Here is a 25148-nt window from a genome sequence, read left to right on the forward strand (position 1 = left end):
CCTAGTTTTGTATTCATCCCACCTTTTGAATTCTTAATTGGTTATTATACTTTTCAGTCTGAATTTCTATTTTGTTTTCATAGATCCCAGTTCTGAGATGGAGTTCTCCATCTTTTCCTCTTTTTTCCTTGAATCTATTAAGTACAGTCTGTCCTTCTCCTCCTTCCCCAGTGATTTTAGATTTTTTGGTTCCATTCTCAGCAATCTTGGCCATTTTGATTGAATGCCAGACTGTATGAAATGTTTAGAAGCTCTAGATAATATTGTCTTCCTCTAGAGAGCCTTTAGATGTTTTTGTTGTAACAGACAGAGTACAGGCAGGCAATTGATGCAGTTGAGAATGGTAAGTGGGTTGGTTTTATGGCTGTTAGTGGAAGTTCTCTTTTTTTTTTTTATTGTACTTTAGATGAAGGTTTACAGAACAAACTAGCTTTTCATTAAACAGTTAGTACACATACTGTTTTATGACATTGATTAACAACCCCACAACATGTCAACACTCTCCCTTCTTGACCTTGGGTTTCCTATTCCCAGCTTTCGTGTCCCCTTCTGCCTTCTAGTCCTTGCCCCTGGGCTGGTGTGCCCCTTTAGTCTCATTTGGCTGAAGGGTGAACCTCAAGAGTACTTCATTACTGAGCTAAAAGGGTGTCCGGGGGCCATACTCTCGGGTGGGAGTTCTCTTCTGATTGCTTCTGTTTTCTCAGTGAAATAGGAACCAAGATCATCTGTTAAGCATTTGGTTGGAAAGAGGTATTAGATATTTGAAGAGAGAGGATAGTGAGTTGGCTGCAAAACCATATTGTGATTACTTAGCAGCTTTAAGAGCTCACTTGAAGTTGGTGATAGTTATGTGGCTTTTTTATCAATCATGCTTTGTTGTGGGGGAGTAGAAGTGGAATGAGCGAAATGTTGGATTTAACCAGCCCAGGAAATACAAGAAAATGAGAGTAAGGAGGTTTGAGGGAGTGTTTGCAAAGGAGTTATGATAGTAATTTAACTTGGAATTTAAGCTGGGTAAGGAAGGGAGAAAGGGGCATTGGTGGTTCAGAATTGCTGTCTTTAATGTGGGAAACCTAGGTTTGATTCCCAGCCAGTGCACCTCATGCGCAGATACCACCCATCTGTCAGTGGAGGCTTGTTTGTTGCTATGATGCTGAATAGGTTTCAGTGGAGCTTCGAGACTAAGAAGGAATAAGAGGAAAGGCCTGGTGATCTACTTTTGGAAATCAGCCAGTGAAAACCCTATGAATCACAACGGTTCCGTCACAACTGATCGTTGGGATGCTGCAGGACTGGGCAACGTTTTTTTCCATTGTGCTTGGGGTTGCCCTGAGTGAGGGCTGACTCGACAGCAGCTAACAACACAACAAAGAAGGGAACGGTAGAAAAAACTTGGTAGAATCATTATACTAAGCTTATGGGAGTCTGGATAATAGAATGAGCTAGAAATAAAGGAGATGGTGATAAGAGAGTAGAATGCTTGAAATTCATAATTCACATTATGAAGGTATTATAGCTGTTGCAGGAGCCCTGGTGGCACAGTGGCACAGTGGTTAAGCACTCAGCTGCTAACTGAAAGGTCAGCAGTTTGAACCCACCAGCTGCTCCACAGGAGAAAGATGTGACAGTCTGCTTCTGTAAAGATTACAGCCTTGGAAACCCTGTAGTCAGTTCTACTTTGTCCTATAGGTTGCTGTGAGTCAGTGCTGATGACAAGGTCTGTGGTGATCAACCATGGAAGTAGAGGGCAAGATCATTGAAGAAGAGTTCAAGAAATTGAGAGGCCGTTGTATTAGAAGAATAATTTATATAAATATTGATGTAATTAAAAAACCTGACAAAAGTAATGTTGGAGTATTTATAGGCCAGGAGTTACAGTCTTCAAGAAATTAAGGTATTGACCTTGGGGACAGTAATTGACTATATTAGGGAAGGATAGTAAGTGGTGTGATCTGATGACATGAAATTCTAAGCTGGAATGTTTTAGGGAGGAGGGGAAAACAATGGTTTGGAATTGATAATGAGGTGCGAGGAGGACACTGACCCATGTCTAGGCCTAGTGGTAGGAGGAGTACTTGGGAGAACACATCCACCATTTTAAGTAGACTGCAGAGGACACAGTGTCATTGGAATATTAAGAGAATACACTGAGAATGTAAGTTTGTTTTTCCCAGATGTCTGACTCAGTGGAAAGGTTTTAGGACTGGGGCAGTGGTGGTAGGGAGATAGGTCAGAAACTAGGCTTTATAGAGCCATATGCAGATTAGAGACTCGGGGATGAAGCATGACCTGGGAGAACTGGGTTTTTTATAGTTATCAATACAGGCTGGAGATAAAGGACTTCTTGGGAATGTCTTCCTTTGAGTGACTGGTGTTCCCTTATCTTAGGGTTGATAAGACCTTTCTAGAAATTACTGTGACTATAAGTTCCCCTCCATGTACACTAGTGGTCACTGAGTTGATTCTTAACTATGGCAACCCTGTATGTCAGAGTAGAACTGTCTTTCATAGGGTTTCAGTGGCTAATTTACTGGCAATAGATTGCTAGGCCTTTCTTCCAGATTCCTGGGTAGTACAAATGCTTAATGCACTAGGCTGCTAACTGAAAGGTTGGAGGTTCAAGTCTACACAGAGGCACCTGAGAATTCTATACTAGTCATTCTTAACCTCCCTGCCCCCCTCCCAGACATAATCTTGGTTTCCTTAATTTTTATCTTATTTGTTGTACATGTTTATTAAGCTTGTAGCTAGGAGTCACCATACAATAATACATAAAATACATAATGAAAATTTGAGGAACATTTTTCTTAATCAGAATATACATGTTCTCCAGATTTATTCATTTCTGTGCTTAGTTATCATAGGCTTGGAAGGCTTAATAACTACAAGTTTGAAAAAAGGTAGTATTTAGTATTTTACTGTCCAGTACAGCATTTTATTGTTGACTTATATAAGTGTTAACTCATATCAAGATATATCAACTTATACTTGAAAAGCTAGAGCATTTAGTAAAAGTAATTTAATTACTGAGAAAGATTATAAAGCAATAGACAAAAGTTGTGCTTAGTGCTTTTGTAATTAAAAACTAGTTACTTAATAGTAAAGTATATGTCCTTTAGTATGGCTTTAAGTGGTTTCAAATGCGAATACACCCACTCCTCACTTATTGACATGGTTAGGTTTCAAAGACCAGGTCATTATGGAAAATCGGTGTGCAAAAATGGAGGATGACTACATCATTACATAACTGCCAGATTGCATCATTACATAACTGCCAAACCACTCAGCATCATGGCCCAGGCAAGTGGATACAGCCTTAACCATCACAGCCAGCATTACTCTCACCTCACACCTTGGTGTTCATTACTGCCAGACATATGTCAGTAATGCACAAAATAGTCAGATAGTAGATTTTTTTTTACTGTTGTCATAAATGCAAAATGTTAGATAGTTGATAAATAAAGAGTAGGTGTATTTAAATCAGGCCACTAAGGATACAGATTTTTAGAAGTTACATGAAATTTTAAATCACTTACAAATGTATATGTAAATGCTTGAGAAGAGTCCATTGGCTATAAAGATACTGTTTTTGTTCCTCCTGAATAAAGAGTGTTTTTCTGCTAGAAGGCTCTCTCAGCATCTAACATCCTTGGTCTCCCTGATCCTTCCTAGAAAGTGATATGTGTTTGTGAGAAGATATTTTCCAGTTTAAATATTTCCAAAAGTAGATTGTATCATAGTAGCATCAAGTGCTAATTTAGTCCTGGGGGACATCCATTACTTCACCCCCTCTCCCCATCTTTGAGAATCGCTGCTGTAGAGACTTCTGAGGAGCTCATTCCATCTGGGCAGAAAGTTAATAATACGTCACCTCTAATCCCAGTGCTAGGAGCCCTGGTGGCATAGTGGTTAAGATCTTGGCTGCTAACCAAAAGGTCAGCAGTTCGAATCCACCAGCTGCTCCTTGGAAACCCTATGGGGCAGTTCTACTCTGTCCTGTAGGGTTGCTATGAGTCGGAATCAACTTGATGGCAGTGGGTTTGATTTTTGTTTTTTTAATCCCAATCCTAGCATGCTGGGATTTTTGTATCATAACTTCCAGTGCATATATATTTTTTTTATGAAATGTATTATGTTCTGCCTTGCCATTCATTTCATATACACCCTTGTAGTTGTTATTGTTAAATGCTTGGATGGTAGTCTGTCATGTTGATTATACCATGATTTGCTAAACCATTCCAAAAATACTAGATATTTAGATTGCAGCAATAATTGTCTTTTGTGCTTATGTATTTTTCTTATATTGGATTTTTTTAAATTTATTTTTCTGTAATTACACAGACAATTATAGGAAACTTAAGAAATAGATCATGCAGAGATGAGAATGATTTCTTGGGATAAAACTGTGGCGTTAAAGGATATAACATGCTTATGGTTTGTGCTGTGTATCAATATATCAGCAAAATGTTGTACTGATTTGCAGTATCACTAAAAAGAAATAAATGTATTTTTTAATCACAGTCCCTGTAACATGGGATAATTTGTGTGGAATTTTGTTAAAAGTATTTCAGTGCTGTTTTTTTTCCTCCATTATTTTTGTTTTAATTTTATTGTGTTGTAGATGAAAGTTGACAGCACAAATTAGTTTTTCATTAAAAAATTTTATACACAAATTGTTTTGTGATATTAGTGCAGTCTCCGCTATGTGTAAGCACTCTCCCCCTTTCCACCCTGGGTGCTCTGTGACCATTCCATTCACCCAGTTTTCCTGTCCCTTCCTGCCTTCTCATCTTTGCTTTTGGGCAGGTATTGCCCGTTTGGTCTCGTATACTTGATTGAACTAAGAAGCATGTTCCTCACGTGTGGTGTTGTTTGTTTTATAGGCCTGTCTAATCTTTGGCTGAAAGGTGGACTCTGGGAGTGGCTTGAATTCTGAGTTAGCAGGGTGACCGGGGCCATAGTCTTGGAGGTTCCTCCAGTCACCGTCAGACCAGTAAGTCTGGTCGTTTTTTGTGAATTTGAATTTTCGCATTTTTTCTCCCACTCTGCCCAGGACTCTCACTGTGATCCCTGTCAGAGTGGTCAGTGGTGGTAGCTGGGCACCATCTGGGCTCAGGCTGGTGGAGGCTGTGGTTCATGTTGTTCATTAGTCCTTTGGACTGATATTTTCCTTGTGTCTTTGATTTTCTTCTCTTTTGTTCCGAACATGCTAAAATCAGTAGATGTGTCTTAGATGATTACTTGCAAACTTATAGGACCCCAGACGCTACTCACCAAAAAATAGGATGTAGAGCATTTTCTTTATGAACTGTGTTATGCCAGTTAACCTAGATGTCCCCTGAGACCATGGTTCCCAGCACTCAGCCCCAGTCCCTCAGTCCCTCAAGGTGTTTGGAAGTGCCTAGGAAGCTTCTGTGACTTTGCCTTGGTCAAGTTGTGCTGACCTCCCCCATATTACAGATTGTCTTGCCCTTCACCAAAGTCAACACTTGGCTACTCTCTAGTTAAGTGATTTCCCCTCCTCACCCCTCCTTTCCCTTATGAGCATCAAAGATTGTTTTTTTCTGTGTGTAAACGTTTTCTTGGGTTTTTACAATAGTGGTCTCATAAAATATTTGTCCTTTTGTGATTGACCTATTCCACTCAGAGTAACGCTCTCCAGATTCATCCATATTATGCAGTGTTTCATGGATTCATCATTGTTCTTTGTCATTGCATAGTATTCCATTGTGTGTATGTACCAGTTTGTTTATCCATTCGTCTGTTGATGGGCACTTAGGTTGTTTCCATCTTTTTGTTATTGTGAACAATGCTGCAATGAACGTGGGTGTGCATATGTCTGTTCCTGTGATGATGGCCCTTATTTCTCTGGGATACATTCCTAGGAGTGGGATTGCTGGGTCGTATGGTATTTCTATTTGTAGCTTTTTAAGGAGGCACCATATCATTTTCCATAGTGGTTGTACTATTTTACATTCCAACCAGCAGGGCATAAGAGTTCCAGTCTCCTCGCAACCTTTCCAACATTTGTTATTTTCTGGGTTTTTTTGGATTAGTGTCAGTAACGTTGGGGTGAGATGATACGTCATTGTAGTTTTGATTTGTATTTCTCTAACAGGAGCCCTGGTGGCTCAGTGGTTAAGAATTCGGCTTTTAATGAAAAAGTTGGCAATTCGAATCCACCAGCCGCTCCTTGGACATCCTATGGGGCAGTTCTACTCTGTCCTATAGGGTCTCTACGAGTCAGAATCAACTCGATGGCAGTGAGGTTTTTTTTGTTTTGTTTTGTTTAGTGGCTAATGATCACGAGCATTTCCTTATGTGTCTGTTAGCTACGTGAATGTCTTCTTTGGTGACGTGTCTGTTTATATCCTTTGCCCATTTTTTAATTGTGCTACTTGTCTTTTCGTTGTTGAAGTACTGAAGTAGTCTATAGATTTTAAAGAGTAGACCTTTGTCCAGTATGTCATAGTCAAAAAATTTTTCGCAGTCTGTAGGTTCTCTTTTTACTGTTTTGGTGAAGTCTTTTGATGAGCATAAGTGTTTAATTTTTAAGAGCTCCCAGTTATCTAGTTTGTCTTCTGGTGTTTGTGCATTGTTAGTTATGGTTTATATTGTATTTATGCCATGTATAAGACCCCTAGTGTTGTCCCTATTTTTTTTTTCCATGATCTTTATTGCTTTAGGTTTTATATATATGTCTTTGATCCATTTTGAGTTAGTTTTTGTATATGATGTGAGGTTTAGGTCCTGTTTCATTTTTTTTACAGATGGACATCCAGTTTTGCCAGCACTATTTATTAAAACGACTGTCATTTCCACATTTAATGGACTTTGGCCATTTGTCAAAGATCAGCTGGCCACAAGTGGATGGGTTTACATCTGAGTTCTTGATTCTGTTCCACTGGTCTATGTGTCTGTTATGGTACCAGTACCAGGCTGTTTTGACTACTGTCGCTGTCTAGTAGGTTCTGAGATCAGGTAGTGTGAGGCCTCCTACCTTGTTCTTTTTCTTCAGTAATGCTTTGTTTATCCAGAGCCTCTTTCCTTATAAAGTTGGTGATTAGATTTTCCATCTCGTTAAAAAATGCTGTTTGAGAGAGTCCCTGATGAGGCAGGAGAAAAATGAGGTGCAGAACTCAAACTGTAGTAAGAAGACCAGACTTAATGGTCTGACTGAGACTGGAGGAACCCCGGGAGGCATGGACCCTGGACTCTCTGTCATCCCAGCACTAAAACCATTCCCGAGGCCAACTTGTTAGACAAACATTAGACTGGACTATGGGACATAAAATGATACTCGTGAAGAGTGTACTTCTTAGTTCAAGTAGATACACGAGACTAAATGGGCAGCTCCTGTCTGGAGGTGAGATGAGAAGGCAGAGAGAGTCAGGAGCTGGTTGAATGGACCCGGGAAATCAGCGGTGGAAAGGAGGAGTGTGCTGTCACAGTATAGGGAGAGCAACCAGGGTCACATAACAATGTATGTATAAATTTTTGTATGAGAGATTAACTTGAATTGTAAACTTTCACTTAAAGTACAACAATAAAACAAAAAAATAAAAAATGCTGTTGGTATTTGGATTGGGATAGCATTATATCTGTAGATTGCTTTGGGTAGAATTGACATTTTCACAATGTTGAGTCTTCCTATCAATGGGTGTGGTATGTTTTTCCATTTGTGTAGGTCTCTTGGTTTCTTGCAATCGTGTTTGGTAGTTTTCTTTGTATAGAGCTTTTACATCCCTGGGTAGATTTATTCCTAAGTATTTTATCTTTTTTAGGAGCTGTTATAAATGTTATTGTTTTCTTGATTTCCTTTACGAAGTTCTGTTTGTTGGTGTATAGGAATCCAAATGATTACTGTATTTTGATCTTGTATCCTGCTACTTTGCTGAATCTTTTTATTAGTTCCGGTAGTTTTCTTGAAAATCTTAGGGGTTCTCTATGAATATGATCATATCATCTGTGAATAGCGATAATTTTACTTCTTCCTTTCTAGTTTGGATGCCCTTTATTTCTTTTTCTTGCCTTACTGGTCTAGCTAGGACTTCCAGCACAGCGTTAAATAGGAGTGGTGATAAAGGGCATCCTTGTCTTGTTTCTGTTCTCAGGAGAGGTGCTTTCAGTCTCTCTCTTGAGAATGATGTTGGCTCTTGGTTTTGTATAGATGCCTTTTATCATATTGAGGAATTTCCCTTCTATTCTTATTTTATTGAGAGTTTTTACCAGGAATGGGTGTTGGACTTTATCATATGACTTTTCTGTGTCGTTCAAGATGATAATGTGATTCTTTTCATTTGTTCTATTTATGTGGTGGTTAATGTTGATTGATTTTCTAATGTTGAGCCATGCTTGCATAGCTGGTATGAATCCTACTTGGTTGTGGTGTATTATTTTTTTGTTACGATGCTGAATTCTATTGGCTAGAATTTTGTTAAGCATTTTTACATCAATATTCATGAGAGCTATTGGTCTGTAATTTTCTTTTTTTGTGGTGTCTTTGCCTGGCTTTGGTATCAGGGTTCTGCTGGCTTCATAAAATGAATTCTGGAGTAGTCCTTCCTTTTCTATACTCTGAAATAGAAATAGAAAAGGAAGGAATAGTTTGAGTAGTATTGATGTGAGCCCTTCTGAACGTTTGGTAGAATTCGCCAGTGAAGCCGTCTGGGCCAGGGCTTTTTTTTTTTGTGGGAGTTTTTTAAATTACCTCTTTAATCTCTTCTCTTCTTATGGGTCTATTTAGATTTTCTATCCCAGCTTGTGTTGGTTTAAGTAGGTAGTGCATTTCTAGAAGTGTATGCATTTCCTCTAGGTTTTCAAATTTGTTGGAGTATACTTTTTCATAGTATTCTGTTATGATCCTTTTTATTTCAGTTGGGTCTGTTGTAATGACACCCATTTCATTTCTTATTTGGGTTATTTGCTTCCTCTCCTATTTTTCTTTGTCAGTTTGGCCAGTGGTTTGTTGATTTTGTTGATCTTTTCAAAGACCCAACTTTTGGTCTTGTTGATTCTTTCTGTTGTTTTTCTGTTCTCTATTTACTGCATTTATTTCTACTCTGATCTTTATTATTTCCATTCTTCTAGTGGCTGTGGGCTTCTTTTGCTGTTCTCTTCCTATTTGTTCAAGTTGTAGGGCTAACATTTTGATTTTGTCCCATTCTTCTTTATGTGTGTGTTTATTGCTATAAATTGACCTCTGAGCACTACCTTTGCTGTGTCCCAAAGGTTTTGTTATTATGTGTTTTCATTCTCATTTAATTCTAGTAATTTTTTTGTTCCCTCTTTGACTTTTTCTATTACCCAGTTGTTTTTAAGCAAGGTGTTACTTAGTTTCCATGTATTTGATTTTTTTTTTCCTCGCTCTTCCTGTTATTGATTTTTACTTTTATGGCGTTGTGATCAGAGAGAATGCTTTGTATTATTTCAATGATTTGGATTTTATTCAGGGTTACTTTGTGACCTAAGATGTGGTTTATTCTAAAGAATGTTCCATGTGCGTTGGAAAAGAGTGTATACTTTACTGATGTTGGATGGAGTGTGCTGTATATGTTTATGAGGTTAAGTTTGTTGATTTTTACCTTTAGATCTTCTGTATTTTTGTTGAGTTTCTTTCTAGATGTTCTGTCCTTTACTGAGAGTGATGTGTTGAAGTCTCCTACTGTTATTGTGGAACTGCCAATTTCTCTTTTCAGTGCTGTTAGTGGTTTTTTTTAATGTATTTTGGAGCCCTGTCGTTGGGTGCGTACACATTTATTAAGGTTATATCTTCTTGATGGATTATCCCTTTAATCATTATACAATGTCCTTCCTTGACTTTTATGGTTGATTTTGTGTTAAAGTCTGTTTTATCTGAGATTAGTATTGCCACTCCTGCCCTTTTTTGGTTACTGTTTGTTTGATATATTTTTTCCATCCTTTGATTTTTAATATATTTATGGCTTTGTATCTAAGGTGTGTCTCTTGGAGACAGCATATTAATGAGTCTTTGTTTTTTGTTTTTGTTTTAATCCATTCTGCCACTCTCTGCCTCTTTACAGGCGCATTTAAGCCATTTACTTTCAGTGTGATTATCGATAGGTATCAGTTTATTGCTGTCACATTGTTGTGCTTCTTTTTGTGGTGCTGATGTTTTCTTTGTTCCTCTTACTGTCCCATGCTGAGTTCCTTTGGTTTGTGGATTTTTTTATTTCTTTCGTGTTTGTACATTTTGTGTTTACTGAGAGTTTGTTTTTCTTCTTTTTTATTCTGATGAGTATATTTGTTAACTTCCTTTGTGGTTACCTTGAAATTTACCCTTATCTTCTTAAGTTTGAATTGATTTTTTTATTACTTGATATTGCCTTAATTTCCTCTGCATTTGTAACTTTTATACCTACACTGTTTATTCCTCCTTTTATTGTTTTGACATTGTCGTCATTTACAGATTGACATGTCTGTTTCCCTGTTTTAATTCTTTTAGCTTTTTAAAATTATTGACAGCTTTTTACCTAGGTTGCTATCTGGCTGATGCTGACTTGTGTCCTGGATTCAGGTTGTTGTCTGATGTTGTTGGTTTTCTAACCAAAGGACTCCCTTTAATATTTCTTGTAAGTTTGGTTTGATTTCTACAAACTCCCTTTATTTCTGTTTATCTGGACATGTCCTAATGTTGCCATCATAATTGAGAAAGAATTTTGCATGATATGTTATTCTTGGTTGACAGTTTTTTTCTTTCAAGGGTTTATAGATGTCATCCCGTTGCCTTCTTGCCTGCATAGTTTCTGCTGAGTAATCAGAGCGTAGTTTTATTGTTTCCCCTTTACAAGTGACTTCTCATTTTTCTTGAGCTGCTCTCTCTTTCTTTGGTCTTCACAAGTGTGATTATATATGTTTTGGTGAGTTTCTTTTGTGGTCTGTCCTATATGGGGTTCGTTGAGCGTCTTGGAGAGTTTGCTTTTCGTCTTTCACAATGTTTGGGAAGTTTTCTGCCAGCAGATCTTCAACAATCTTCTCTGTGTTTTTCATTTTCTTCCCCTGTTCTGGAACTCTGATCTCACGCAAATTTTTGCTCTTGATTGTGTCCCACATAGTTTTTAGGTTTTCTTCATTTTTCTTCATTCTTTTCTGATTTTTCCTGAAACAAAGTGGCATCTACGGGTTTGTTGTCAATTCCATTGATTCTGTCTTCCATTGTTTCGAATTTGCTCATAAAACCTATTGAGTTGTCCATAGCTGAATTTTTTTGTTTAAATTTTGGATTTTTAGTTGCTCTTTTTGTATATTTCTATTTGTTTATTTTGACATTTTGTTCTTGTTTTAGTTTCTTGAATTCATCTATTGCTTTGTCTGTCTTTTCCTTGATTTTGGCTATGTTTTTATTGGTTTTGTCTGTGTTTTCCATGATTTAGTCTATTTTTTCTTTGATCTCTTTCTGAATCTCTTGTTAAATATTAGTCTTTTGAATTCCTTGTCAGGTAGTTTCACTTCCTTTTCTTCCACTGGTAGGTCATCTGCATTTTGGTCACTTGCTGGAGCCATCCTGTCCTGCTTTTTTATATGTTATAATATTGTCTCCTGTCTCCGAGACATTAAGGTATTATTTTCTTTATTTACTGATTGTCTGTTCATTTGTTTTGTCCTGCTTCTTTGTTTTTTGTTTTTATATGTCAGTGCTGGCAGGCCAGGCATGTTTTGCTGCTTGCTTGTCTGTGGGCAGGATAGCTCTCAACAGCTTGTTCTAGTGGGCAGGGCAGCAGCAGTCATGGTGAGCCCACTTCGCTATACACAGGTTTGGCAAGGTGACTGAGGGCAGACCGGGCAGATGCTGGGTGCCTCCTTATGTTGGGCCAGTGGTGTAGGAGCATTCACAGCCCCTTGCCAGAATGGCAGGGTATCACATAGGGAGTGAAACAAGCTTGCTTCTCTCTGTTCAGCATCTGGTTTAATGGTGGGAGGGGAAGGGCAGTGCAGGGCTGGTCTGGTGGTGAGTCTGAGCCAGGGACACTTCAGCTTCAGCAGCACAGCGAGGGCCAGTGGGAATGGGGGTGGGGTACTGAGTTAGGTGAGGGGAACAAAGAAAAGAAAAAAGATAGGATGAAGAGAAAAATAGAACAGAAAAAAATATGGTGTGCCGGGAGCGGTTTAGTGGGTTCGAGGTGTACCTGGGGTGGCAATGGTCTGGTGCCTCTTTAGCCAGTGCAGCGTGGCATCACCCCACAGGAATGGGTATAGATGGGACACAGGGCTAGGTTGGAAGGAGAAAGAAAGGGAGGAAAGGGAAAAAATAAATAAAATGGCATGGCTGGTGGGGGTAGAGGGGCCCTGGCTGGCGGTGAGCTGGTAGCTGTCTACCTGCAGCATGCCTGGCGGTAATGGATAGAGGGGTTTACGGGGCTAGGAAGGAGAGAAAAAGAATAGGAAGAAAGCGGAAGAAGTAATAATAAAATACATAGCATGGCTGCAGCCAACAGGTGGGGGTGGGGCGGACCCAGTCTTGTGGCAGGCTGGTGGCTCTCTAGCCAGGGCGGCACAACATGGCCCAGTTGGGAAGGGGTAGTGATGAGGTATGGACTAGGTGGGAGGGAGAAAGAAAAAGAGGAAAGGGAGGGGGAAAAAAGTGACATATGGCAGGAGCCAGCAGGTGGGGGTGGGGTGGACCTGGGCTGGTGGTGGGCCAGTAGCTCTCTAGCCAAGGTGGCTCAGCGTGGCCCATCAGGAGTTGTGGAGGAGGTGTACAGGGCATAAAGTGAGGTGTGGGAAAGCGTGTTTCTCTGGTTACTAGGTACCCTGTTTCCTGTTGGGAGCTCTGTGAAGTTGCCTTCCTGTACTCCGTCTGAGGTCATTGATGGCTGTTCTCCAAGATGGCAACACTGTGCCTTGTTAGTTGGCAGAAAACCTCCACTCTCCTCGTTGTCTGCTTTCCTTCATTTTCTTCTTCCATTCAGTATTTGACCTATTTCTTTATCCCTTCATATGATGCTTAGGGTTCCAGGATTGACATTTCTATCTGTTTCACTTAGTTTTTCGGATCTTTGCTGCGGAGAGACGGCATTATGTGTCTGTCTAGCTTGCCCTGTTGGCTCTGCCTCCTCAGTGCTCTTTTTAATTTGCATTTTCTGTTTACTAGTGGTTTAAAGATTTTTTTTCCTTTGTTCTGTGTACCTGTTGAGAATTATCTTCTTCCATTTTTGTTCATTTACTATTTGAAATGTCAGTGTATTTTTCTGTATATTTGTATATATTACAGCTGTTTACCTTTATCATAATAAAAAAAAAAAAAGGTTGGAATTTACTAGATGGCATCGGATTTATCATAATACATTAGAATGTTTACAGTTTATTTCTTTAATAATTAATTGTAATCAAGTTTTAACTTTTATAGGCTCACATGCTTCAGAATTGAGTAAGTTATTTTCTTCCACACGTATGATCTTTTTTCTTTTTTTTAGGATTAATGTTTCTTGACTTAATTGCTTTCTTAATTAGTTAGTTAAACCTTTAATTCAGCTAACATTTATTTAAAAGAACATTATAAAATTTTTCTTGTTTGCTAAAATTTATTTCAGTAAAAGTGAATTTATATGTACATATTTGAATCTACTTTTGAACTTTTATAATGTTTTCATTTCCATCTTCTACTTTTTTTTCAGTTTTAAAGTACTTTACTCACTTAAGTATTGGTGCTTCATACTAGAAAGTAGGACTAGATTTAACATATGTGTTGTGGATATAATTGTATCACCCAAAAATGTGTGTCAGTGTGGCAGTGAGTCCCAGTATTATGTGTTTGTCCTCCATTTTGTGATATGATGAAATTTTCCAGTGTGTTGTAAATCCTAATCTCTGTGTTAATGAGGCAGGATTAGAGGCAGTTATGTTAAGGAGGCAGGACACAATCTACAGGATTAGGTTGTATCTTAAAGATCGAAGAAGAATTGATGACTTTGAATTATGATGTTGGCGAAGAATATTGAATATACAGTGGACTGCCAGAAGAATGAATAAGTCTTGGAAGAAGTACAGCCAGAATGCTCCTTGGAAACAAGAACGGCAGACTTCTTCTCACGTACTTTGGACATGTTATCAGGAGGGACCAATCGCTGGAGAAGGACATCATGGTTAGTAAGGTAGAGGATCAGAGAAACAGAGGAAGACCCTCAACAGAATGGATTGACCCAGTGACTACAACAATGTGCTCAAACAGAACAATGGTTGTGAGGGTGTCACAGAACTGGGCAGTATTTTGTTCTGTTGGACATAGGGTCACTATGAATTGGAACCAACTCAGCAACATCTAACAATAACAACAGGTTGTATCTTGAGTAATAAAAGAGAGAAGAGAGCAGAGAGGAGAGGGACCTCATTACCACCAAGCAAGAAGAACCAGGAGCAGAGTGTGTCCTTTGCACCGTAGATCCCTGTGCTGAGAAGCTCCTAGACCATGGGAAGATTGATGACAAGGACCTTCTCCCATTGCTGACAGAGGAAGCCATCCCCTAGAGCCAGTGCCCTGATTTTGGAATTCTTGCCTCCTAAACTGTGAGAGAATAAATTTCTGTTTGCCAAAACCATCCATTTGTGGTATTTCTGTTATAGCAGCACTAAATAACCAAGACAATATGTAACCTTTCTTTTTAATATATTCTTGTATGTATTCACTACGGTTTTTCTTTTTTGTGTTAGCCTCTTGATCAGATTAAATCTATAAAAGGCATTCAGTGACTGGAAAGATTATTGTAAAGTATGTTATATTATTGTTAATATCAACTTTATATCGTAACACTAATCTTTCTGATTATTGTTAAAATCAACTTTATATCTTTATATCTTTGTGCACCCAACATTTCTTTATTAATTTACTAGAAATCTCAAGTGTATTTTTTACTGTTTTATTTTTTTTGTTATTTCTGTGACAGTGACCTCTTTTATCGTATGTGTTCACGTGGTGTATAGAAAGGGTATTGACTTTCATGTATTACATTACTTGCACATTGCATTTATCATTATTTTTGAAGTATTTACTGGATTCATTCATTTGTTGGTTCATTCATTTTTTATTAACTGTTTGTCTGCTGTATATCATGCTGACCGTGGGTACAGAGATGGGAAAATAAACACAGTATTTGTCCTTATTTGAGCTTACAGTGAAGTAGGGGAGAGAAAGTTAATTAAAATAGTTACACATAATTAAGTGCCGTCAAAGAAAAGTATAGAGTGTCATGAGAGATACCAGGGGATTTAATACGATCTGGAGGGTCAGATCATATTTCCTTAGGGAGAGATTAAGAATGTGTAGGCAGTGAACAATGAGAAAATGAAATTAAGAAAGCAGATTTATTCATAACATAAAAAATACTTACGAAGAAGTATAACAAGAGTCTTAAGACAAAGGTACACTGAGAACTAACAAACATTACTGAGAGAAGTTAAAGAAAATCTAAATAAATGGAGAGACGTTCCATGTTCATGGATTAGAAGATTCAATATTGTTAAGATGGTGATTTCTCTCCAAATTGATCTTTAGATCCAGTGCAATCCTTATCAAAATCGCAGCAGCCTTTTTTTTTTTTTTTTTTTTTTTTTTGGCAACAGTTGACAAGCTGGTTCTAAATTTCATATACAAATGCATAGGACTGATAATAGCCAAAACCATATTGAAAAATAACAAAATTGGAGGACTTAGACTTTCCAATATCAAAACTTAATATAAAGCTACAGCAATCAAGACAGTGTAATACTTATGCATGGAGAGACATACAGATTAATGGCACACAATTGAGAGTCCAGAAATAAACCATTATATTTATGGACAGTTTATTTTTGATGAAGGTAATAAAGCATTTCAGTTGGGGAAAACATAGTCTTTTTCAACAGATGATGTTAGGTCATTGGGTATCCACGTGCAAAAAGTGGATTTTGACCCTGTCTTAGTTATATAGTGCTGCTATAACAGAAATACCACACGTGGGTAGTTTTAACAAAACATTTATTTTCTCACAGCTTAGGAGGCTAGAAGTCCGAATTCAGGGCTTCTAGAGGAAGGTTTTCTCTCTCTGTGGGCTCTGGGGGAAGGTCCTTGTCTTTTTTTCAGCTTGTTTCCTGGTTCCTTTGAGATCTTATATAGCATGGCATTTTATCTTCCCCATCCCTGCTTGCTTGATTAATCTGCTCTTTTAATATCTTAAAAGAGATTTAAGGCACACCCTATACTAACACTGTCTCATTAACAAAGGAAACCCATTCTCAAATGGAATTATAACCACAAGTATAGGGGTTAGGATTTACAGCACATATTTTTCGGGGACACAATTCAATCCATAACAGACCTTTACCTTACGCCGTACACACATATTAATGAGAAATCGCATCATACCCATTACAATAGCTATAATCAAAAAAGCAGACCATAACAAAAGTTGTCAAGAATGTGGAGAAACTGGAACAGTCATATATTGCTGGTGGGAATGTAAACTAATATAGCCACTTTGGGAAACAGTTTGGTAGTTCTTAAAAAGTTAAATGTAGTTTTATCATATGACCCAGCAATTCTACTTTTAAGTATTTACCCAAGAGAAGTGAAAACATATGTTCATACAAAAACTTGTACACAGATAATCAGAGCAATATTATTCATAATTGCCTAAAACTGGAAAAAATAAAAAATTCCATCAACTGGTGCATGGATGAATAAAATGTGATATATCTATACGGTGAATGTCATTTGACAGTAGAAAGGAATGAAACACTGATAAATTCTACAACATGAATAAACCTCAAGAACTCTTTGCTAAATGGCAGAGCCACATGGAAAATGCCACATATCCTATGATTCCAGTTACATTAACTGTTCAGGAAAAGCAAATCTGTAGAGACAGAAGGATTATTGGTTGGCTGGGGCAAGGGCTGGAGCAGGGATTGGCTGCAAATAGGTGTAAGAGATCTTTTTGTGGTGGTGGAAATGTTCTAAAATTATTTATGTGGATGTTTGCACAACTCTTTAAATTTCATAGAAATTATTGAATTGTACATTTAAAATGGGTGAATTTTATGGTATGTAAATTATACCTCAGTAAAGCTATTTTAAAATATTAATAATACAAACCTGTATCTGGCTAATTGTAAAAGAATTTTGGAAAAAATGTGTGGAAGCTAACTAAAGAGTTTAAGTCTAGAGATTGTTAGAAGTAGAGAAATTGGTGGAGGTAGAGAAAATATTTGCATTTAGGTGGGAGGCAACATAATAGAGAAAAACTAAATTAAGCCAATGTCTTCAACTGCCATGAGTGAAAAAGAAGAAACAGTAAGGGAAGTGTGGAGAGGTAGGTGGAAACCATGTTAAGAGTTTTTCGTCTTTATCTTAGGAGCGGTGTAAAGGAAGCCTTTGAAGGAGTAGGATCTGCTAAATATAAGTATGCCTTTCTTCTCTGGGGTAGATTATTTTTGGGTTCATTTGCTTGCTGAGAAAGAGAGATGTTGCTGGGTGGAAACCCCAGGTTCTGCTCTGCACAACTCATCTCAGCCAATAAATGAGAGACCGAGGTGGGAGAGTGGAAATGCGCCTTTATTTTGTTGCGCAAGGAAAAGAAACAGTGGGGGCTGCTGCTGCCAAGACTGCTTAGTGAGGGTGAGGGGGGAAGGTTACTTTTAAGTTTACAAGTAGGAAGTTCATACAAGTTACATCAGCAACATTCTTAATCATACTATGCAGGCACAGCGGGGTGTATATATAACTTCATGCATCGTGTGTTCAGAAGATGGCAGTTAAACTCAACCCAGAGATGAGGAAGTTACTATGTATGAGGTCTAAAAGGTTATCCTGAATGTCAGCATGGCGCCTAAACTGGTTTCCACCAATTTCCTCTGCTTTGGGGCAGCAGTTAAGCAGAGGGTAACCGGAATTTTAATGTAAAGCTATGGGGCGTGCCAAGCAAGCTGCTTGAGGCAGTAGAATTTTCCGCAGCCTGGGGACCCAATTTTAAAGGGTTTCACTTTCCTTTTGTTTACTTATTGGATGCATTGTGAAGCAATGTTCTGAGGGTGGAATTCTTTGCAAGGACTGAACAGTTTCTGATTCCTAAGGTGGCATGGCTCTCTTGGTGGTGGGAATGAACTTCAAGACTTTCCTACATTTATAGTAGAATCTGAGGACAACTTGGTGACTACTTAATAGCAAAGTGGGATAAAAGTAGGCTGGCAGTGACATCCAGTCATAACTTTCTTCAGTTGTATTTTTGGGCATATTTATTCTTTATTGATTTTATACTTTATTGGGTTTTTAAAAGTCATATTTAAAAAAAGTATTAAAGAAGCAAGATTTCTAAACAAAGAACTTTAACCTTTGCAGGAATTTGTATCTTCCTTCAGTGAATATGGGAAGGGATATGAAGAACTTTAAAGTGCCCACTGGAAAGTTTACTGTTTTTTCCCTTTTCATGGCAAGCAATAGGATTAACCCAGAAGGCTTACTTTGAGTTATATGTCGAATGGTTTGGAGGATGGGCCTAGGTTTCTGGTTAGAAGATCTTATTATTCATTGAGAACAGAGAACACATTGAGAACAGAGAACAGGCTTAAAGGAAATGATAATTTGATTTCAAATGTTTTGAGTTTGAGTTGTCTTTGACTTGACGTGCCAGGTAGACAGGTAGGTACACAATTCTGCAGCTCAAAGGAGAGATTTGGCTTGTAGATATTAGGATCTTCTACATATTGGAATTAGGAGTCCCTTGGTGGTACAAACTTAACACACTCTGCTACTAACTGAAAGGCTGGCAATTTGAGTCTACCCACAGTGCCTCAGAAAAAAGGCCTGGCGATCTTGACTTCCAAAAATATCAGCCACTGCAAATCCTGTGGAGCACAGTTCTACTCTGACACACATGGGGTTGCCATGAATCAGAATTGACAGCAACTGTTTTTTTTTATATATTGGAATTAACTGAAGCCTTAGTTATGGTGAATCATATACATGAGAGAAACAGAAGAAGAGACAAAGAAAAATAATGAGATTATAAAGTAACATTTAACGAGATGCTATCTTTTCATTGGAGATTTAACTGAATTAAAATATGCTGACAAACATAAGTCATCTGATATTTTATCCCTCAAACATATTAAATGCATGACTGGATAGACATTATTTATGTCTGTCAGGATAAAATTTAAGAAAAATAAATAGGTCATATCATAATCCAAGTTATAGTTGAAAATGATATAATATTGACAAATGTGAATTGTCTTTAGAATACGTAAATGTTGTCAGAAATAGAATTTTGTAATATGCACGTGTAATATATTTAAGTCATATTCATCAGATGTGATAGATCCAGTACACAGAAATGAAGAGCATGAAGTTGACTATATAATTAATAAGACAGAGCTAATGAACATATAGAATGCTCTGTAGAAGCGAGGTTGGTAAGACTTTGTCACACTTACTTTGGACATGTTTTCAGAAGGGGCCAGTCCTTGGAGAAGGACATCATGCTTGGTAAAGTAGAGGGTCAGTGAAAAAGAGAAACACTCAATGAGATGGGTTGAAACAGTGGCTGCAATAATGGGCTCAAACATATCTACCATTGTGAGCATGGCATAGGACCGAACAACATTTCGTTCTGCTATACGTAGGGTAGCTGTGAGTTGGAACTGACTCGAAGGCATCTAACAACAACAATGAACATATACTTCTGAAGTTTATATTGTAAGATAGTGATTATATTTTTTCCCATGTGAACATGGTCTGTATAAAATCTCAGGCAACATTTAAAAATTCCCAAGTGTTACTTAATTTTTAATTTGCAATATTATCAGAATGTATCTCATGCTGTGTACTTCATACTAAGTTCATATACATGTAAATATGTGTATTTATTTACTCATTTATTTACTTATTTATTTAAACAGTTCAGAAACGATTGCCAGATGTTGGTATATCCTACTTTCTGGATCTGTGCTTATGAAAGACTCCATGGTCTTGCCTCCATGCAGGTATGTTTATATTTACTGCTTAGTGCATATGTCAGGCAAAATTATCATTACAACTATTTATTTTATCTTTTATGTTAAACTGTTTTGTACAGCACATGTGTGTTTTCTCCCAGTAAGTGTTACATTATATGTCCTGCTTGTTGGTACTATTGGGAATTCTTGGCAGAAATTAATATTTCTTATTTCTGAGGGTGTAATTTTTAAGTTTCTCCATGACATAATACCTTACTCCTATTTGATCCTTAGTTTTCTGTGAGATTTGATCTGATATATCTGATGATTTTTTAATTCATTCTCATTACATTGGTTATAGAGAGGCAGTAATAACATAACAGTTACGAAATTGGTCTTTGGAGTTAGGCAAACTAGGTTAGAATCCTTATTTCATCACTTATTAGTTATGTGACTTCGGACAAATTTTGCTTTTCTCGTCTATAAAATAGAGACGACAATAACATCTATGTAAGTGTTACAAGGTTTTAATAAGCTACTACTCAAAGCTCTCAACAGAAGTTTCATGAGTTTATATCTCTGCTGTATTACTTCTTGGGCGAATTACTTAACCTTTTTGTGCCTCAGTGTCCTTATTTGTAAAAATAGTAATGATATTTATTTTATCTCTTATGTTAAACTGTTTTGTGCAGCACATAGGCTAGTTCTCAGGATTAAATGAGGTAGTATATAAGGTCTTAGAAATCGTTAACAACCTGCAGCATGCAGGTGACATATCTTTGTGTGCCCAAAATGAAGACGATGTGAAGCACTATGCAATGAAAAAAGAAAAGAAGAATTGATACATTTGAATAGTGGTATTGTCAAATACTGAGTCTACCACTGACTGCCAGAACAAACAAATCAATCTTAAATAAAACCGAAATGTTCCTAAGACGTGAGGATGGCAACACTTTTTCTTGCTTACTTTGGATCCATTATCAGGAAAGAACAATTGCTAGAAAAGGACAAAGAACGTCATGTTTGGTAGAGGGTCGGCAAAAACAAGGAACACCCTCAATAAGATGGATTCACACAATAGTCACAACAGTGGGCTCAAACATAGTAAACATCATGAAGAGTCCATAGGACTGGGCAACAATTTATTCTGTTACACATTAGGTCACTATGAGTTGGAGCTGACTGATGGCAACCAACAACAATTTATAGAAATATAGCCAGTTTCTCTAGATTTTAAGATATTTATTACTCCCTGTATCAGTTGGGTAAGTCAGGAGACAGAAACTACCAAGTAAATTGAACAGGGATATTTTAATTTAAAGAATTATTAACTATTTCAAGGAATTAGTTACTACGAAGGGATAAAGGAGAGCTCTGAAGAATACCCTAGGGCTGAGGGAGAATACCCAAAGAAGAAATGAACTTAAAAGCGGGGGTCTCCTCCTCCAGACTGGAATTCGTATCTTGTTGGAGAATATATTGCAGCCCAGTAGATAGCGGAGAAGTTCATTGGGTTGCCCTGGGCCAGCGCTGGTGCAGTCACTGGGTCCAGACTGGTAGGAAGGGAGATGCTGGCCAGGACTAGCAAGCAGGATAGAGATGTGTGTGTTCAGGCTAGGGTGCAGGGACAGGAATTGCTCCTGTTACAGTGTCCTTTTAGCACCCTCTGCTGACAAATCAGAAACCCTGGTGGCACAGTGGTTAAGTGCTGTCGCTGCTAACTGAAAGATCGGTAGTTCAGATCCACCAGTTGCTCCTTGGAAATTCTATGGGGCAGTTCTGCCATGTCCTATAGGGTCGCTGTGAGTGGGAATTGACTTGACGGCAACGGATTTGATTTTTTTTTTTTGTACTGATGAAGCTGTAACATTGCGCCAGATGGCAAGGGAGAACATTTATAGAATACAGCTCCTTTATCACAAAGTAGGGCAATAAAGGGTGGGTTTGAAGCTGAGAACCAATACATTTAGAGCTGAGAGGCAGTAAATAAATAACTGGCACAGTCCATCCCCTTGGCTACACGCTTCTAAACACATTGGAATTTCCATCCAACAGCAAAACTGTTTCCACCTAGGAAGATATAACTATCCTTCAGAAGAAGTTCTTACCCTCTCTCCAAAATAAAGAGATACACAGTCCCAACAATCATTGTATTCATTGCTGGCTATATTAATTATTCCTCAAATTCCATCACAGTGCCTCCGATTAAATCTGTTAACTGAAGATTAAATTGTAAAGTTCACCTCCAACAACTTGTATATAAAATGAAAATGAAGAGAGAGGAGAAGAAAATGATTAACACGCAAATACACATACATATTGAATAATTATATTATTGTAAATTATAAGCAAAGAGAAAAGCTACTAGTCCCCATTTCTGTACATAAAGTTGAAGCTGATATCTCTGACTTGCTTCTTTCACTGCCCGTTTGATACTTCTGCTCTCAGTCAGAACGTCAGCTGCTCTGGGTTCTTTACCTGATAATATGAAAAAAACTTTTATTTCTAAAGGATCTGAGTCCTCAATTACCTTTTTCTTTTTTTGGTGGCTGCTTATAGTTTCCCATTAACATTTACTAGTGGACATGAGAGGACTATGAGGAACCCAAGAATCCCCTCAGACATAGTCCTCCTGGCCTCCATTGTGTGCAATAGCTCAATTTTCCCTCGGTAATTGAGATCATTCACTGTAGCGAGTAGAGTAATTCCTTTTCCTGCCTGTTGGTTCAGTGTCATAAGGAGCCCAAAATGACCAGGTGGCAGTTTCTAACTCAGTGGAACAATTTTGTGTCTCCTAGTATAAGCAGGAGCACTTTTTTTTTCTTCTTTTTTTTTTTTTTTAATTGTACTTCAGGTGAAGGCTTGCAGAACAGATAGTTTCTCATGAAACAGAAGTGCACGTTATTTTATGACATTGGTTAACAACCCCACAACATATCAACCCTCTAACTTCTCAACCCCCCCCCCCTTTTTTTTTTGGTGAAAATACACATAGCCAAAGATAAACCATTTCAAAAATTTCTACATGCACAGTTCAGTGACATTTACTACGCTCTTCCAATTGTGCTGTTATTCTCACTTAAGATGAAGGCTTACAGAGCAAAATAGTTTCTCATTTAACAGTTACTACAAATGTTAACAATCTCACAACACATCAACAGTATCCTTACTCAGCCTTGGATTCCGTATCACCAGCTTCCTTGTCCCCTTCTGCTTTCTGGCCCTTGTCGCTGGACTCCTGTACCTCGTTAGTCTCATTTGGTTTTACGGGGCTATCCACTCCCAGGCTGAACAGTGAACCTCGGAGGTAACTTCACCACTGAGCTAAAAGGGTGTCTGGGGGCCATACTCTCGGGTTTTCTCCAGTCACCTTTAGGCCAGTAAATCTGGTCTTTTTTTTGTGAGTTAGAATTATGCTCTACATCTTTCTCCAGCTCTGTCCAGAACCCTCTGTTGTGATCCTGGTCAGAAGCAGGAGCACTTTTGGACACTAAGACCACTGAATTAGCAGTGCTCAAATTTGCTAGGAGGGGAAACAAATTCTACAAAAGGATTTTTAGGTATAACAGTGAGAAGAACCACTCCTACTTCCAAGCCTTGAGCATGAGGCCCATGTATTCTGGCTATTGAGACAGATAGAAACCCTTGCTGTACTTCTCTTGCTACGAGATGAGTTCTTTGATCAAAAACAATGCACTGGAGTGCCAAGATAGTAGATAAAGCATTTTGTGAGCCTATGGATGGTGGTGCTCGCAGAAGCGTTATGGGCAGGGAAGACAAATCCATATCCAGAATACGTGTTTTTGATGACTTCTGGGTAACGTGGCGCTATAGGCGGAAGCACCACACCGTCCCTCCGCAGCAAAGATCAGAAAAACTAAGTCAAACAGAGTCACACATCAGTCCTGAAACGCTAAGCATCAAATGAGGAGATAAAGAACTCAGCCAAGCACCATGGAATCAGAAACTGACCGAGAACAGAGAGTGAGGAGAGATACATGCAGAGGTCCCTTATCAGCTACTGCAGCACGGATCCGCCACCCTGGACTCCTGTCGGAGACCAGTGAACAGGGGGTACAAGAAAGCAGCTTCATGGAGCTTCCAGCAGGAGACAGAACAACCAGTAACCAGCGATATATGCTTTCCTACCCCCCACCCTTCTTCACCCCCATTTAGCCTCCTCTGCTTCCTGCAGCCACAGTCTCTTGGCCGGGAAGCACCAACTTCACCCCGGTGTCACTTGGATTCCACCCGCCTGCACTGGCTGGCTCCCTGAGTGCCTTTTGTTGGCTGCTGGTGTTGCTTTTTTCTGCTTCTTTAGATTTTTTCCTTGCCTCTCACCACCTCCCCCTCCTGTCTCTCAAATACCTGGCTCCGTGCATCATCTTTGCTTCTTCCTGAAAGGCTGTGAAACACTGCTCGACTGTGAAACTGCTTCCCGGCCTGTGCTGCCATGCTGGTGGGACCCCCGGGGCTTTTTTGTTGGTTTGCTCTGGTTTGTTCTGTTTTGATTTGTTTGTTTTCTTTTTCTTTTCTTGGCTTGGGAGCCCCTTCTAGCCAGCCAGTACTGCTTGGCTTGGAAGCTACTCCCTTACTCTGCACAGACGCACAGGGACATCCCTGGGGGCATTTCTTTTTTCTTTTTTTCTGGGTTTTTTTTTTTTTTTGCTTTTGGTTTTTTTGTTTTGTTTTCTTCTCTCTCTTATTCCCTTTTTGTCTTTCTTCATTTCCAGTTTCTTGATTTATTCGTTGTTTTTCCTTTACCCTTTTTGTTTTTCCCCATTTCTTAGTCTCTCATCTCTCCACTCCAATAGCAAGCTCCCTTAGCACTCTTTTTTGTTTGTTTGTTTGTGGCTCATTTTTCTCTCTCCTCTCTCTCATCTTTCCCATACCCATTTTAGCTCCACACATCACTGTCTGCCCCCTCCTTCCTGCGTACCTGCACCATGCGCTGAACATCACAGTCCCAAGCAGCGCAGGCACAGCCTACTGGAACCTGCCCTGCACTGATTCCCAGTTCACAGTCAGCCCTGGTACATGCCACAAACAACCCATCGCAGCAACTCCCCTGCAGCTGGACCTGCCCTGCTGTACCATACCTGAGTGACTGACCCTGCCCATTGGAGAAGGAGGTGAAAAGTATCGTGCCCACAGACGAGCAAACAACAAAGAACGCACAGCCCGCCTGCTGAGACATAACCAAATAAAACAAAAAAGCAGGACGA

General features: G+C 38.7%; 1 protein-coding gene across 6 annotated transcripts in view; it reads left to right on the top strand.

Annotated features, from left to right (window-relative positions):
* Positions 1-25148, top strand: part of RAPGEF6 (Rap guanine nucleotide exchange factor 6) — a 266914-nt gene that overhangs the window by 53189 nt on the left and 188577 nt on the right. For 5 of the 6 annotated variants that reach the window (XM_004384759.2, XM_023739016.1, XM_023739009.1 and 2 more), the window contains exon 4: positions 19888-19971. In XM_004384759.2, coding sequence (XP_004384816.1) covers positions 19888-19971 — 84 coding nt within the window. Of the gene's footprint in view, positions 1-17066; positions 17394-19887; positions 19972-25148 lie in introns of those variants that run through there. The other variant, XM_023739010.1, reaches the window with a different exon arrangement.

This window comes from Trichechus manatus, unplaced genomic scaffold (genome assembly GCF_000243295.1).
Source record: "Trichechus manatus latirostris isolate Lorelei unplaced genomic scaffold, TriManLat1.0 scaffold00127, whole genome shotgun sequence".
In the NCBI taxonomy this organism is placed as follows: domain Eukaryota; kingdom Metazoa; phylum Chordata; class Mammalia; order Sirenia; family Trichechidae; genus Trichechus; species Trichechus manatus.